At 36.7% G+C, this 13,494-nt stretch overlaps 1 protein-coding gene across 1 annotated transcript; it reads right to left on the reverse strand.

The window, feature by feature from the left end:
* Positions 1–8,262: 8,262 nt before the first annotated feature.
* rps16 (ribosomal protein S16) lies at positions 8,263–11,162 on the reverse strand. The gene is made up of 6 exons (XM_073838312.1): positions 11,097–11,162; positions 10,956–11,007; positions 10,247–10,348; positions 8,703–8,799; positions 8,547–8,594; positions 8,263–8,453 (listed from the first exon to the last, which is right to left on the reverse strand). The coding sequence occupies exons 2-6, from the start codon at positions 11,001–11,003 to the stop codon at positions 8,308–8,310; spliced, it is 441 nt and encodes a 146-aa protein (XP_073694413.1). The 5' UTR covers positions 11,004–11,007; positions 11,097–11,162; the 3' UTR covers positions 8,263–8,307.
* Positions 11,163–13,494: the final 2,332 nt, after the last annotated feature.

Here is a 13,494-nt window from a genome sequence, read left to right on the forward strand (position 1 = left end):
TAAAGGACCTTCAGACTGTGAGAAACAAGATTCTCTGGTCTGATGAAGCTCAATTCCAAGCATCAGCTATGGAGGAAACCAGGCACTGCTCTTCACCTGCAGAGTACCATCCCCTAAGTAAAGTGTGCTGGTAAAGTGTTGAGCAGCAGGAACTGAGGAACTCATCAGAGTAGAAGGAAAGCTCAACACAGCAAACTATAGAGATAGTCTTATTGAAAACCCAGTCCAGAGCATTCAGAACCTCAGACTGGGCAGAAGGTTCACCTTCCAACAGGGTAATGAACCTAAGCGCACAGCAAGAGTGGCTTATAGACAACTCTGTGAGTGGCCCAGTCAGAGTCTGGGCTTGAACCCAATCAAATATTTCTGGAGAAACCTGAAAATGTGTGTCTACCCCCAACCAAGCTGACAGAGTTTGAGTAGAAGAGAAGAATTTCAGATAATTGCCAAATGCTGATGTACAAAGTTTGTCGCTAAATACTGAGTTAAGGGTATGAATACTTATGCAATGTACTTATTTCAGTTTTTTTTATTTTGAATAAATTTACGAAGTTGTAACAATTCTGTTTTTGCTTTGTCATTATAATGTATGGAGTGTAGATTGATGTGGAAAAAAGTAATTTCAAGCAGTTTAACATAAGGCAGCAACATAACAAAACGTTAAAAAAGTAAGGGGTATGAGTATATACAGTACACACACCTATAATATAAACACGAACTTTGTGTTCTGGATGCGATTAATCACAATTAATCAATTTGACAGCCCTAATATAGAAAGATCTTTGCTTTGGCAACCCGATCCACTAATGAGTTAAGGCTGTTGATATCACTTCTGTCACACTTGAAAATTAAGGTTAAGTGCAGTGCATTGTGGGATACAGTATTCCACACAGTAAGCTCTGCACAGCATATTTTGTCAGATGTATTAAGTCAGCCGGTCTGGCCATTATCAGCCACAAATCTTGTGTCTCTTGAAGTTGTACTGTAGTAAGCAAGTGATGCAAATGAAGCCCAGAGCTGACTGAACCAGACACACACCTCTCAAGTACTCAAATGAAAGCTCGATCTGAAATGTAAATGGTTTGAAATCAATACTTAAGCCTGGTGCTTTGCTTAATCTCTCAATAAACACAAAGGGGCTGCATTAGTAAACACAAGCGTGTGTATTTGTTCAACGAAATGGCTGTTACAATGATTGCCAATGAAACTGTGATACAGCAGCCTTGATAAGAGCCAGGGAGATGTTAGATACAGATAAAAACAGTGAGAAAGCAGAGCGGGGGTGGGAGGAGATGGGGCGCTAGAGGAGGAAGATTCTCAGAACAGATATTGACGAAAAGCAGATGCAAAGACACAGAGAAAGCTGCAAGAATATTACTTACACTAACCTCAGTAGACCAGTTTAAGTACACTAAAATAACTATGTGTGTGTCACTCTTTGTCTGTTGTGTTAATTAAGACTTTAGATTTTTTTGAACCCTCAGATTCCAGATTTTCAAATAGTTGTATCTCAGCTAAATATCGTCATACCCTTATGACTGGTTTTGTGGTCCAGGGTCACATATGTGTATGGTTTGGCAATGTACATCTTTTTAATCATATGAAACCTCTTTTATAGTAAACATACTGCAGTGAACTTCTAAGGAAATCATTCATCTCAACTTGAGATCATTACTAATACTAATGCAACCTCTTCTGGAGTAACGAGTATGACCAATTAGTCATGTGTCAAATGTCATTTGTACATTTGTAAGCATTTAGTTTACAGCCTTTGGCTTTTTTATCATACTGAGTAATATTAACCAGTTTAAGTTAATGTTAAATGGTGCTTGCTGGTACAAAACTTGTCAGTGTTATTCTAGAGTGATGGTTACTAGGATGTCACTAGACTGCAAAAAAAGACTTACTTAGTCTTGTTTTCAGTCAAAATATCTAAAACTTCTTAAATTAAGATGTATTTACTAAATAAGCAAAATAACATGAGATATTTAGTCTTGTTTCCAGCGGGGAAAAAACTAAATTAAGTGCAGTTTGCTTAAAATAAAAAAGTACAATTATCTGAAAGTGAGGTGAGTAAAATACTCTTCTTTTAAGAATATTTTACTTACCCCACTACTTTTCATTGTTTCCAGGGGTGAAAAAACAGTGCATTTTGCTTAAAACAAGACTAAAAATCTTTGCCTTAATTTAAGAAAAACAGCATATGCTGGTTAGGTAGGTTTTGGATGCTGGCATGCTGGTTAGGTAGGTTTTGATGCTGGTTTAAGCTGGTCCTTTACTGGTTTATGCTGGTCCAGGACCAGCATAAACCAGCAAAGGACCAGCATAAACCAGCAAAGGACCAGCATTAACCAGCAAAGGACCAGCATAAATCAGCTAAAAAAACAGCTAAAACCAGCATCCAGCATCAAAACATACCTTACCAGCATATGCTGTTTTTTTCAGCAGGGAGCATATGCCAAAAACAGGGTTTTTAGATTTTGACTAGAAACAAGACAAAAACACTAAGTAAGATTAAAAAAGTAAACTATATTTTTATCACTAGGTGAGAAGAGTATGTCTACTAGGGCTGGACACAAATTTCACGATTCGATTCTAATTCACAAGCTTGCGATTTGATTCCTTTTTTTGATTTGATTTGATTAGATTATTTTGGATATATATCAGGTACACTACATACCACATTTTCTCAAGGAAAAAAACCCTTTAAACTAACGCTGTAAAATGCTAAAGTTCTCTAAAGTTCATTTTTTCTAGCAGACTAACGAGTTTATGGTCACCGAATGTGGTAAATGTGATGTTACGTGTTATGTAAGTCAAGGAAGTTTGCTGCCGTAAAGTGGCTGAAACTGGCACAGTAATATCACATTGGAAGTTACCTAGCTGGAAACAAATTTCAGGCGCTGCGTGATATTATTGCGCCTGCTGCGTCCATGTTACGGCAGCAAACTTCCTTAACTATTACGCCGGAATGGGAGTGTAGTTCCTAATCTTATCGGCCTAGAAAATCATAGCTTTACATTTTTCGCCGGTATTTGTACACAATATATAACTGCAGAAGAGTCAAGTTTTAAATAGGAAAAATATCGAAACTTGTTGGCCATTTTTGAACGTGATGCTATTGGTCTAATAGGATTCAATGATCTATGCTAAGCTATGCTAAAAGTGATATCGTCAGAACAGGAGAACGGCTGAATGGATTTCAAATCAGTAAAATTCAACTTATTAACTCGAGGGAGTAGGAGAATGAGCCTATTTCCAAAAAAAGTGGAGTGTTCCTTTAAGTTGAACACAGGCTAGACTAATAGATTCTTGGGATAAGAATTAAAATCATTTCCTAAAAATAAGAAACGATTAAAATTGAGAAATAGATTATTTTTACCCATCCTAAAGCACCTCTTTTCTACAAGCAGTTTTAGGCAACAGTCATTTCCAAAACACAGTGATGTGGGATGAGTTATGCTAGAGGTTTTACCTTAGCAAGGTCGAGCTGATTCTGGATGAGGACTTTTACTTTAAACACATGGGTTATGTTGTCAGGGAGACGTCTGTGATGGCAAAAGAAGCCAGGTGCTGTTCAACTCCCGTTGTCTCTATAAACAGCTCATGTGGCTCTGTTAATGTCAGACAGAAAGGTAAGTGTATGAGTCATGCCGCTGTGTACAGATTTTCAAGATACAATCTGTCTGCCCGCAACTGTTTATTTGACTGACCAATCTCCTTTCTCCGTAGGAGTGGACCTTCTCTGCTCCTCCTTGAAGTGGGTAAAAATGCAACAATAACACATCTTATTTTCTGCCAATCTCTTGTATTAGTGTTAGTAACTCTGAAAGAGACATATCGTCCTCATTATAACTCTCAATGTTCTTTTTGTTTAAAAACCTTCTCAACAACAAAGATGCTCACTTAAGTCTAAAGTCCTGCTTAGTCTTTTTGGTGTGGTTTGACCAACATGATTTTCCTTGTAGGAGTACTAGCATTTTAGCATCCAAAACCCAACATGTCTCTCTATTTAACTAAGAGAAACTACCATGGAATCTTCCCCCAAGTTTGGCTTAGTCTGTTTTTGTTCATGTACTTCCTCTGTCCCATGCGAACAGCAGCAGAGTTCTCATGTCTTTGTCCAGGAAGCTCAGCAGCAGTGGTGAATCGTTTGCACTCTGTGGTTAAGTCTGACCTGAGGTCAGGACTGCCTCCGTCTGAAACTCATCAGCAATGAGAAGTGGATATTGCTTGCAGCTAACAACACAAACTAGTCCATCCATATTAAAGACATAGTTCATCCAAAAATGAAAATTCTGTTATTAATTACTCACCCTCATGTTGTTCCAAACCCGTAGGACCTTCGTTCATCTTCAGAATACAAATTAAGAAAATTCTGATGAAATTTAAGAGCTTTCTGACCCTCCATAGACAGCAATGCAACTGACAAGTTCAAGGCCCAGAAAGGCCTATTATCTTGTCGTTGTCGTGCTGAAATGTCCACTGGTGCCCAAGGCCAAGTTTCAGCCAAGACTGCCTGATGTTGTTGTTGAGATTTTTGATGTATTGCTCCTTTTTCATGGTGCCGTTTACTGTGATTAGGTTCCCTGGTCCACCGGCTGAAAATCACCCCCTAAACATTAGGTTCCCACCACCATGTTTGACGGTGGGGATGGTGTTCTTAGGGTTGAAGGCTTCTCCTTTTTTACGCCAAATGAAGGCTACATCATTGTGGCCAAACAATTCAATTTTTGTTTAATCTGACCATAAAACAGAAAACCAGAAGTCGTCTTCTTTGTCCAGATGAGAATTTGCAACGGCCAAGCAGGCTTTTGTGTGCCTTATCTGGAGAAGTGGTGCTCTCCTTGGAACCCAGCGGTGTGCAGTGTCCTTTGGACTGTCTGCCTTGAGATGTTGCCACCAGCAGAGCCCAGATTCATCAGGATGGCCTTGGTGGTGATTCTTTTTTTACCTCTCTCACCATCCTTCTGACCAGCACAGGTGTCACTTTTGGCTTCCGACCACGTCCTCTGAGATTTTTCACAGTGCGGAACGTCTTGTATTTTTTAATAATATTTTGCACTGTAGCCACCGGAACTTCAAAACATTTAGATATGGTCTTATAGACCTTTCCTGACTTGTGAGAAGCCACAGGTCCTCAGTGAGCTCCTTTGTCTTAGCCATAACTGTCCACAAACCAACAGCAGAGAGCTTCTGTTTTTCACCTGTTGAGTTGATTAAACAGCTGTTCCCAATGAATCAGGGTAATTAGGATGCTTTAGAACAGCTTGGACTATTTGGAATGGTATAGAACTTTGGATTTTCCCATAGACTGTGACAGTTTGCAAAGGGTATGAATAATTTTGGACATGCCACTTTTTGTTCAAATGTAAATAAAAACTGAGAATTTTTTTTTTCAAAAATGACTCTTGTACATCGTCTTATTCTTTTGGGAGAAGCCAGTATCATTCCGGTCACAAAAAAAACTTGCTGGTTGATTAAAAGTAACTTTAAGTCAGAATTTGCCAGGGGTATGAATAATTTCGGTCTTGACTGTAGTTAGTAGTCTATATTTCTAATATTTTACCATTCTAAAAAGTGCCTTAAACTTGTTTGAGGTGCGAACTTCAATTATGATTCATCAAGATTTTATTCTTTGGAAACATTTGTACACATTTTTCACACACAAATATGTGTAGTTAGTAAATGAAACCTAGTATTTGTTCATTTTCATTTTGAACCCAAGCCCTACCCTAAGCTCAGGTGATCAGTTCACATATTTTAAGACAGCATCATAAAATCAAACTCATGCAATTTCTCACTCCATGTTTAGTATCCCATTAATAATCTTCCTAACAACACAGTTCATCTACATGACTCTGTAATGCATGAGTCTACATGAGTCTGTAATGGAATGCAAGCAGCATCCTCAGGCAAAGTAGCAGGATGCAAATGTTAGATGAGAGCTAAGAGATGGTGTGTCCGCCATCTGCGTCCACTTGGTGATCCAACTGCCAGTAATGGATCAATACCAGCCATTTACCCTAAGTGAAGCAGATCGGACTGAGCAGTGCACAGCTCTTATTTCATTAGCTCTTGATGTCTTACCTCACCCAGAATCTCAGATCAACTGCTGAATCACACCGAGGATGCATTGTAGGGATTAAAACTAACAAAACAACTATGCATGCTTCTGTAATTTGGCTGTATTTGGTCTTACGTTCCTCCCTTGTGATCACACTAATGCTTTACCTGTCTTTCAGGAAATTTCAGATATCATCATCAGTACTGACTAAAAGCATTCGACCAACCTGAATTATGTACATTTTATTTGTGGGATATAACAGTGTAAAAAGCTTCAACATAATATGCATGTTCAGGTTTGGCTCCCTCTAGTGGATACACAGCGTTTTAAATTGGATCCAAGGGAATTTACTGTAAATCTCAGTGGATTATACACTAAAGGTTATGACTGTGATGCTGCACAACATTCACACACACTGCTGTTTATCAGCTACTTCAAAACCAAAGTAATGGCTCTTTAAAACACATTATTAAATAGGTAAAAAGGCAAATTTCTGCCCTCCCTGGTGAAAAAAAAAACAGCTAAAACCAGCCTAGGCTGGTTGGCTGGTTTTAGCTGGTCAACCAGCCTGGTTTTAGCTGGTCATAGCTGGAAGGCAGGCTGGTTTTAGAGGGGTTTTGGCCACTTTTCCAGCCTGGCCAGGCTGGTCAGGCTAGACTTAGCTGGTCAGGCTGGGAAACCACCAGCTAAAACCAGCCTGACCAGCTTGGCCAGGCTGGGAGACCAGCTACTTCCAGCTTAAACCAGCTAAGACCAGCCAACCAGCCTAGGCTGGTATTAGCTGATTTTTTCAGCAGACCAACTATTTTTAACTCAGAGACCTTCACCAGTAGTGGGCGCAGTTTTAGCATGCATGTCCAGTTTTCATAACTTTCCATAAAGATGCTCTACTACTACCACTGTTGTTTAATTTGAAACAGCATACGACTCTACTTCTACTTTATTAGTGGTACTGGTATGCTAGTAAGAAGTGCTCTTAGCTGTGATATAGCATTTCTTTCCAAATCCCTTTCCATTTACAGCATTTGAACAGGACATTTCATTGTTTAATTTACAGTTGAGGTCAAAAGTTCACATACACCTTACAGAATCTGCAATATGTTAATTACTTTACCAAAATTAGAGGGATTACACAAAATGCCTGTTATTTCTTATTTAGTACTGACCTGCATTACAATATTTCACATAAATGACATTAACATTTAGTCCACGAGAGATAATAATAGCTGAATTTCTAAAAATGCCCCCGTTCAAAAGTTTACATACGCTTGACTTTTAATACTGTGTTTGTTGTTACCTTAATGATCCACAGCTGAAGATGTGTACATTTTACCTATTCACCTAAATATCTTTTTTTTTTTCATTTAGTACTGCTCTTCAGAATCTACAGAAGACACCTGTTTCCCAAAAGACAAAATTAGTTTAATTAACCCTGATCTTCAAATTCAAACAGTTTTAACACCCCTACCTACTCTCAAAGCATCGTTTCTTTTTTAAAGCATCAGTAAGGGTTTGAACCTTCTGTAATAGTTGCATATGAGCTCCTAAGTTGTCCTCAGTATGAAAAGATTGATCTCAAAACTATACAGTCATTGTTGGAAAGGGGTTCAAATACACAAAAATGCTGAAAAACCAAAGTAGTTGTGAGACTTGAAGGTTTTTCTGAAGGACAGCAGGCAATTTAACTGTTCAGGACAAACAAGGGACTCATGAACAAATATCACTAAACAAAACAGCTGTTGACCAACACAGCATTAAGAATCAAGTGTATGTAAACTTTTGATAAGGGTAATTTTTATAAATTCAACTATTATCTTCTCTTGTGGACTATATGTAAACATATTTTATGCTAAATGTCTTATTCAGGTCAGTACTAAGTTAAAAACAACATGCATTTTGTATGCTCCCTTTTTTTTTTTGGGTAAAACAACATTCTGCAAAGTATACGTAAACTTTTGACCTTAACTGTAACTATTTTAAGAACTGTCCTATGACAATCATTCCATGCAACAACAAATCAGCAAAACTGTAACATATTGCAAACTAGCTTACAATTAGGTAAACGAATCCCTTGACAAATAATTCCAGGTTCTCCAAAACGTCCTTTTGACTCTGAGCTCTTATTGTTCATCAAGTAAAAACCAGATAATTACACTACTGAGAGTCTTTAGGAATAACAACTCAAGACTACAAAATGTTTTCCCCCTCAGTTTTATTATATGAAAATGTACAGAGAGATTTTAACGGTAGGACTTCTGGTAGCGGGCACGAGCTCCAGGTCCACCAAACTTCTTGGACTCGCAGCGGCGGGGATCAGCGACCAGCAGGGTCCTATCGTACTGAATCAAGATATCCTTGATCTCTTTCTTGGAGGCCTCATCCACATCTGGAAGAAGAGAAACATGGAGAATTAGGAATGAAAGCAGACTTAACACGTATATCTCACTCTAAAATAATAACCATCAAGACCCACACTTACATTTCTGATAATAGGCAACCAGGGCTTTAGAGATGGCCTGACGGATGGCTGCAAGAAGAATGAAACATTAGTACAGATGTACATTGACTTTTATTTCTATTCTTCTATAGCAACAAACAAACAAGAGCAAAAGGCTTACACATCTACGTTACTAACCGTAAATCTGTGCGACATGTCCACCACCCTTCACGCGAACTCTGATGTCAACGCCGGCGAAGCGCTCCTTACCCAACAGCAGAAGAGGCTCCAGCAGCTAAAGGAAACAGAATCATTCTGTTAGAAGACACAAAATAAAGATGACCTTTCTGATGTACGTCCATATGCCAGGTACACTCTAAAATCAGTTCACAAAAGTGAAAATTCAGTTAACATTTGCTCATCCTTGTGTCTCCCGCATACACAAAAGTACAATGTTTTTTAATAAATGTGCTAGTTACTTTCTAACGGCAGTACAAGTGGATGGGAGCTTCCACATTGCAAAAAAGTACACAAACCCACCATAAAATATTAAAGCGATTCATCCGACTCTATTCAAAGACTTTTGAAGTCGGACAATCAAGACAAACATCAAGACAAATTTAATGTTATTGCAGATCATTTTCTCCTCCATTAGGCTGTTAACCTTGTGACCAGATTAAATCATTGAGTTGAAACTGGACTGGTTTGAATCATGAATGAATTAAGACCAGTTCTGTGAACTGGATCAATACATTTAGATGTGGCAAATCTGAAGTATTTCTCTCATAAAAGGACTGACAAGTGCTGTGGAGGATGTGAAGCTTTACGGAGAACAGAAGCTAAAAGTGTGATCGCTCTTACACAAGGCTATCATACACTACCAGCCAAAAGTTTTTAAAGAAGTCTCTTCTGCTCACCAAGCCTGCATTTATTTGAGTTGAAGTACAGCAAAAACAGTAAAATTTTGAAATATTTTAACCATTTAAAAGAACTGTTTTCTATTTTAATATATTATAAAATGTAATTTCTAAATTTTCAGCATCATTACTCCAGTCTTCAGTGAAAAAATATCCTTCAGAATTCATTCTAAAAGGGTAGAGTAAATTTTTTTTTTAGGATTTTTTTGATGAACAGAAAGATCAGCATTTATCTGAAATAAAAAGCTTTTGTAACATTAACAGAGTGAGTTTATACTTTTTTGGGGGGGGGAAAGAAATAATAGAAACAAATACTTTTTTAGCAAAATTGCTTTACATTGATCAAAAGTGATGACAAAGACATTTATGTTACAAAAGATTTCTGTTTCAGATAAATGCTGTTTTTCTGCATTTTCTACTCAAAGAAACCTGAAAAAACGAATGTTTTTGAGCAGCAAATCAGAATATTAGAATGATTTCTGGATGATCATGTGAACGGATGCTAAAAAAGGGAGTAAATTACATTTTAAAATATATTAAAATAAAATGATATTTTATATAGAAAAACTATTTCAAACTTTCACTGTTTTTGCTGTACTTTGAATCAAATAAATGCAGGTTTGGTAAGCAGAAGAGACTTCTTTAATCATTAAAAACCTAACCGTTCAAAAACTTTTGACTGGTAGTGTGCGTGTCTACTTGGACACTGACAATACAAATCTGTTAATCTGTGAACTATTCCATTTACAAACCATTGAAGGGTTTACTGAATACGAGATCTGAATGAACACCAATTAATTCTACGCATTTCTTTAATAAAAGTACCTTGTACTGCAGAGTGGCAGGCTCAATCATCTCAAGAGGTCTTCCATTGACTTTAATAAGTCCATTTCCCCTCTTGCAGTGGGCAACAGCAGTGGCAGTTTTCTGTTGATAGTGAAAACACAGATCAGCCGAGGCATCTCCATAAACCAGAAACAATATTTGATACTCATGCTGTTACACAACTTAAACTGCATATGGCAATATTAAGAGATTTCTTTACAGGACACTGACAAAATTAACTTTCTCCCTTTAATCTTGGTACTAGAAAACATTGGAAGGATTGGAAACCACTGCTATACCAGACCCAAGTAACGTTAACATTACAGGCTAGCAGTTAGCAATACAGACAAGAAGATTGCCTCCTATATATTCATCAATATCAACTATTTAGGAACAGAAATCAGATGTAAAACGCTACTGTTTTGAATTAACTAAAGCTGTACATACAAGCATTGCACTGTCCCACGTGTCAGCAAACAGCGATGACCAACACAATTTTCATCACTTACTGCCAATCTAACCGGAACACTGGTTTATTTTACATTTTGTGTGCTTATGACATCTAAACGTTACGTTTATGAAATAAACTATATAAATATTTGGCATCGCAGTCATACAACAGCGTACATCTGACTGTTAACGTTAGCATAGCCGGCTAAGCTCACTGCCGTGCTTGAGCACATGAGAAATGCAGTCTTCATATACTCACTTTACGTCCAAAAACCTGGACAGACTGTAGGGGACCCTTAGCTGGCATGATTCTGGAATAAAAACGGAATGATAAATGTTGAATATATGCTTAAATTATCTTTAAAAGAGCATATTTGTGAGAACCGCTTGAGGGACGAACCTTTCAGTGCCTGAGCGCTGTTCGGAGAGGCCGCACAAGGGTTTCCCGTGCGCAAAAGCAGGGGCGCTGTCGTAAACACATCCGCGAAACAGTGTTTACGACAGTTGAAGCTGCTGAACATACAGCAGCTTAATACATTCTTAATATTTCACAACATTACAAACAACAAATATTCACGTGAGTGTATGAATGAACCAGGATTTATAGTTTTTATTCGCAATACAATTATGATGCTCACCGTTTTCTTTTCACAATGAAAGCAAACATAGCCTGTGTATTCACACAGTTTTCAATGGATTGGTCAAAATAGATATCAGAAATAGGTCTGGATTTTCGCAATATTATATGTGTTATTTATTGGATGAATGTTATCCAAAAACAAATGCGTTGAAATCTTGGTCCTATGCTGAGTTAGTATATCTTGTTAGAAATTGGATTCAAGTTTACAGAATAACCGCTAATGCTCCCTGAATTTAATAATTATAATCCAACTAATGATATTTCAGATTGAAACGTAAAAAGAGTTCAGTTTAATATAAAACAGCCTTATTTATTTATTCTACATGCTAAATTTATAAACCTTATCACTAGATGGTGCTGTGTTACAAGAATCATTCCAATAAAAAGTACCACTAGAGTAGAATGAGGTTGACAGACGAAGGGCATCATCTGGGTCATTCTTTATTTGTGGTGGCAAGTGGTGTCCCTTTCATTTACAATAGTTAAAATACACTTTAAATACCAATAAATTATAAAATGTTTTCATGTTTGTATTCTGTAGGATAAACACAATTCATGCACTATGAAAAATGACACTTTTTGCTTTAAAATACATATTTAATTGAGTTTGAGAGATTGCATGTGTAACAAAATGTGCATGTTCCTGCCATACATCAGAGAGGTATCATGGATTGTAATTGCAATAATATAAAATTTTTAACACAAATTAAGAGGTTATATTGTAAATATAGATTTTATTTAACATGTACAATTTTATTAAATTGTTTTAAAATATATATATTTTGTAATATTTAAGAAAAAAGTAGTGTCCCCCAAATTCATGTCTGTGGTGTTACAACAATGGACGTCGCCCCTTTAAGAAAAGGGGGAAATCTATTTAGACTGCTTCCTGTGTGTAAAGGTCATTGCAGGTGCTGGTTGATCTGAGGGGTGCATGGTGAGTTCATTCTTCCTTATTAATTTTCTTAAAGTTAGCAAAACTTTTGACAATTTCATGCGTCGCACTTTATTAGTGTCTGTGGTGTTATGTTTATAACTTGCAGATTTTACATGTTTTAATCCAAATTTTGATAAATACATGCTTATTAATATTTTATAAATGTCCCCTGACCTTAAAATCATCATGACGGGATCCTCCATTTTAGAAAAGACTGGATTTAGGCTAATTTGTCTGTGGTGTTACCGTCTGTGGTGTTACTGTCTTTACAGGTAACACCACAGACACTATAGTAACACCACAGACAATATACAATTATAAATGTTGTATTTTTAATGAAACACAGGACATTAATAATCATATAACTGTAAATCTTTTGTCAGGTATGGCAAGATTAACTGCTGCTGAAAAGCAGCGTCTTTATAGACAGCGCAGAGATGCAGACCCAGTTCGAAGAGCAGAGTAACTTCAAAAGAAACAACAGACCTATGTGAAAGATATTCAGTGCAAAAAAAGACTGAGAATAGGAGATCTCACAGAGAGGGGAAAGAGAACAGCAAGGAAGAACTGGAGAATATATAAGGCAGATTACAGGGCAAGAAAGCACAGCGAACATGACATTTGGGAATACCTTCAAGAACACTTTGAAATCTGAAACGAAAAAGGGCATGCCAACCAAAACATATATAGGCACACTGCATTAAATAGGCCCATCTCATAAGATATTTTGAATGTTTTGTTCTGATGTTCTGATTTTGTTATGTTTCGTGTTAAATACGTTTAGGAATAGGCTACATGATTTATTAATTGAAGGTGTTCTGAATTTTTAAAATGTTTTGTAAAAAAAATGTTTGTGGCTAAATAATTTTTTAATTGAAGATGTTATGGATTTTTTAAAAAGTTTTGTGTTAAATAAATTGTTTTAATTATATATATATATATTAATACAGTTTTTACAGCTTACTCTAATTTTTCTTATATCAGAGTCGATACTTTTTGACTTTTTGCTCAATAAACTTTTAATTGTTAAACCTTTTATGCAACAAGAAGTCTGTGGTGTTATGTGAAGTCTGTGGTGTTACTTCAATATGTATCTACAATTTTCTTCCTTCAGAGCCATTTAATCTTATAATTTAATGTTTTTAGACTGTAAAGTGGTTTTATTTTTTTTGGAATAAAGTCTATTAAAGTAGCACAGACCATTTTTTCTGCCTTTTTGAT

Source organism: Garra rufa, chromosome 4 (genome assembly GCF_049309525.1).
Source record: "Garra rufa chromosome 4, GarRuf1.0, whole genome shotgun sequence".
In the NCBI taxonomy this organism is placed as follows: domain Eukaryota; kingdom Metazoa; phylum Chordata; class Actinopteri; order Cypriniformes; family Cyprinidae; genus Garra; species Garra rufa.

What these genes read in the sequence shown, in the direction of transcription:
- rps16 (XM_073838312.1), bottom strand. Translation starts at nt 11,003, where the DNA reads ATGCCAGCTAAGGGTCCCCTACAGTCTGTCCAGGTTTTTGGACGTAAA. An exon ending in TCCAGGTTTTTGGACGTAAA is followed by an intron (nt 10,349 to 10,955) that starts GTGAGTATATGA and finishes CACTATCAACAG; the next exon opens with AAAACTGCCACTGCTGTTGC. An exon ending in ACATGTCGCACAGATTTACG is followed by an intron (nt 8,595 to 8,702) that starts GTTAGTAACGTA and finishes TTCTTCTTGCAG; the next exon opens with CCATCCGTCAGGCCATCTCT.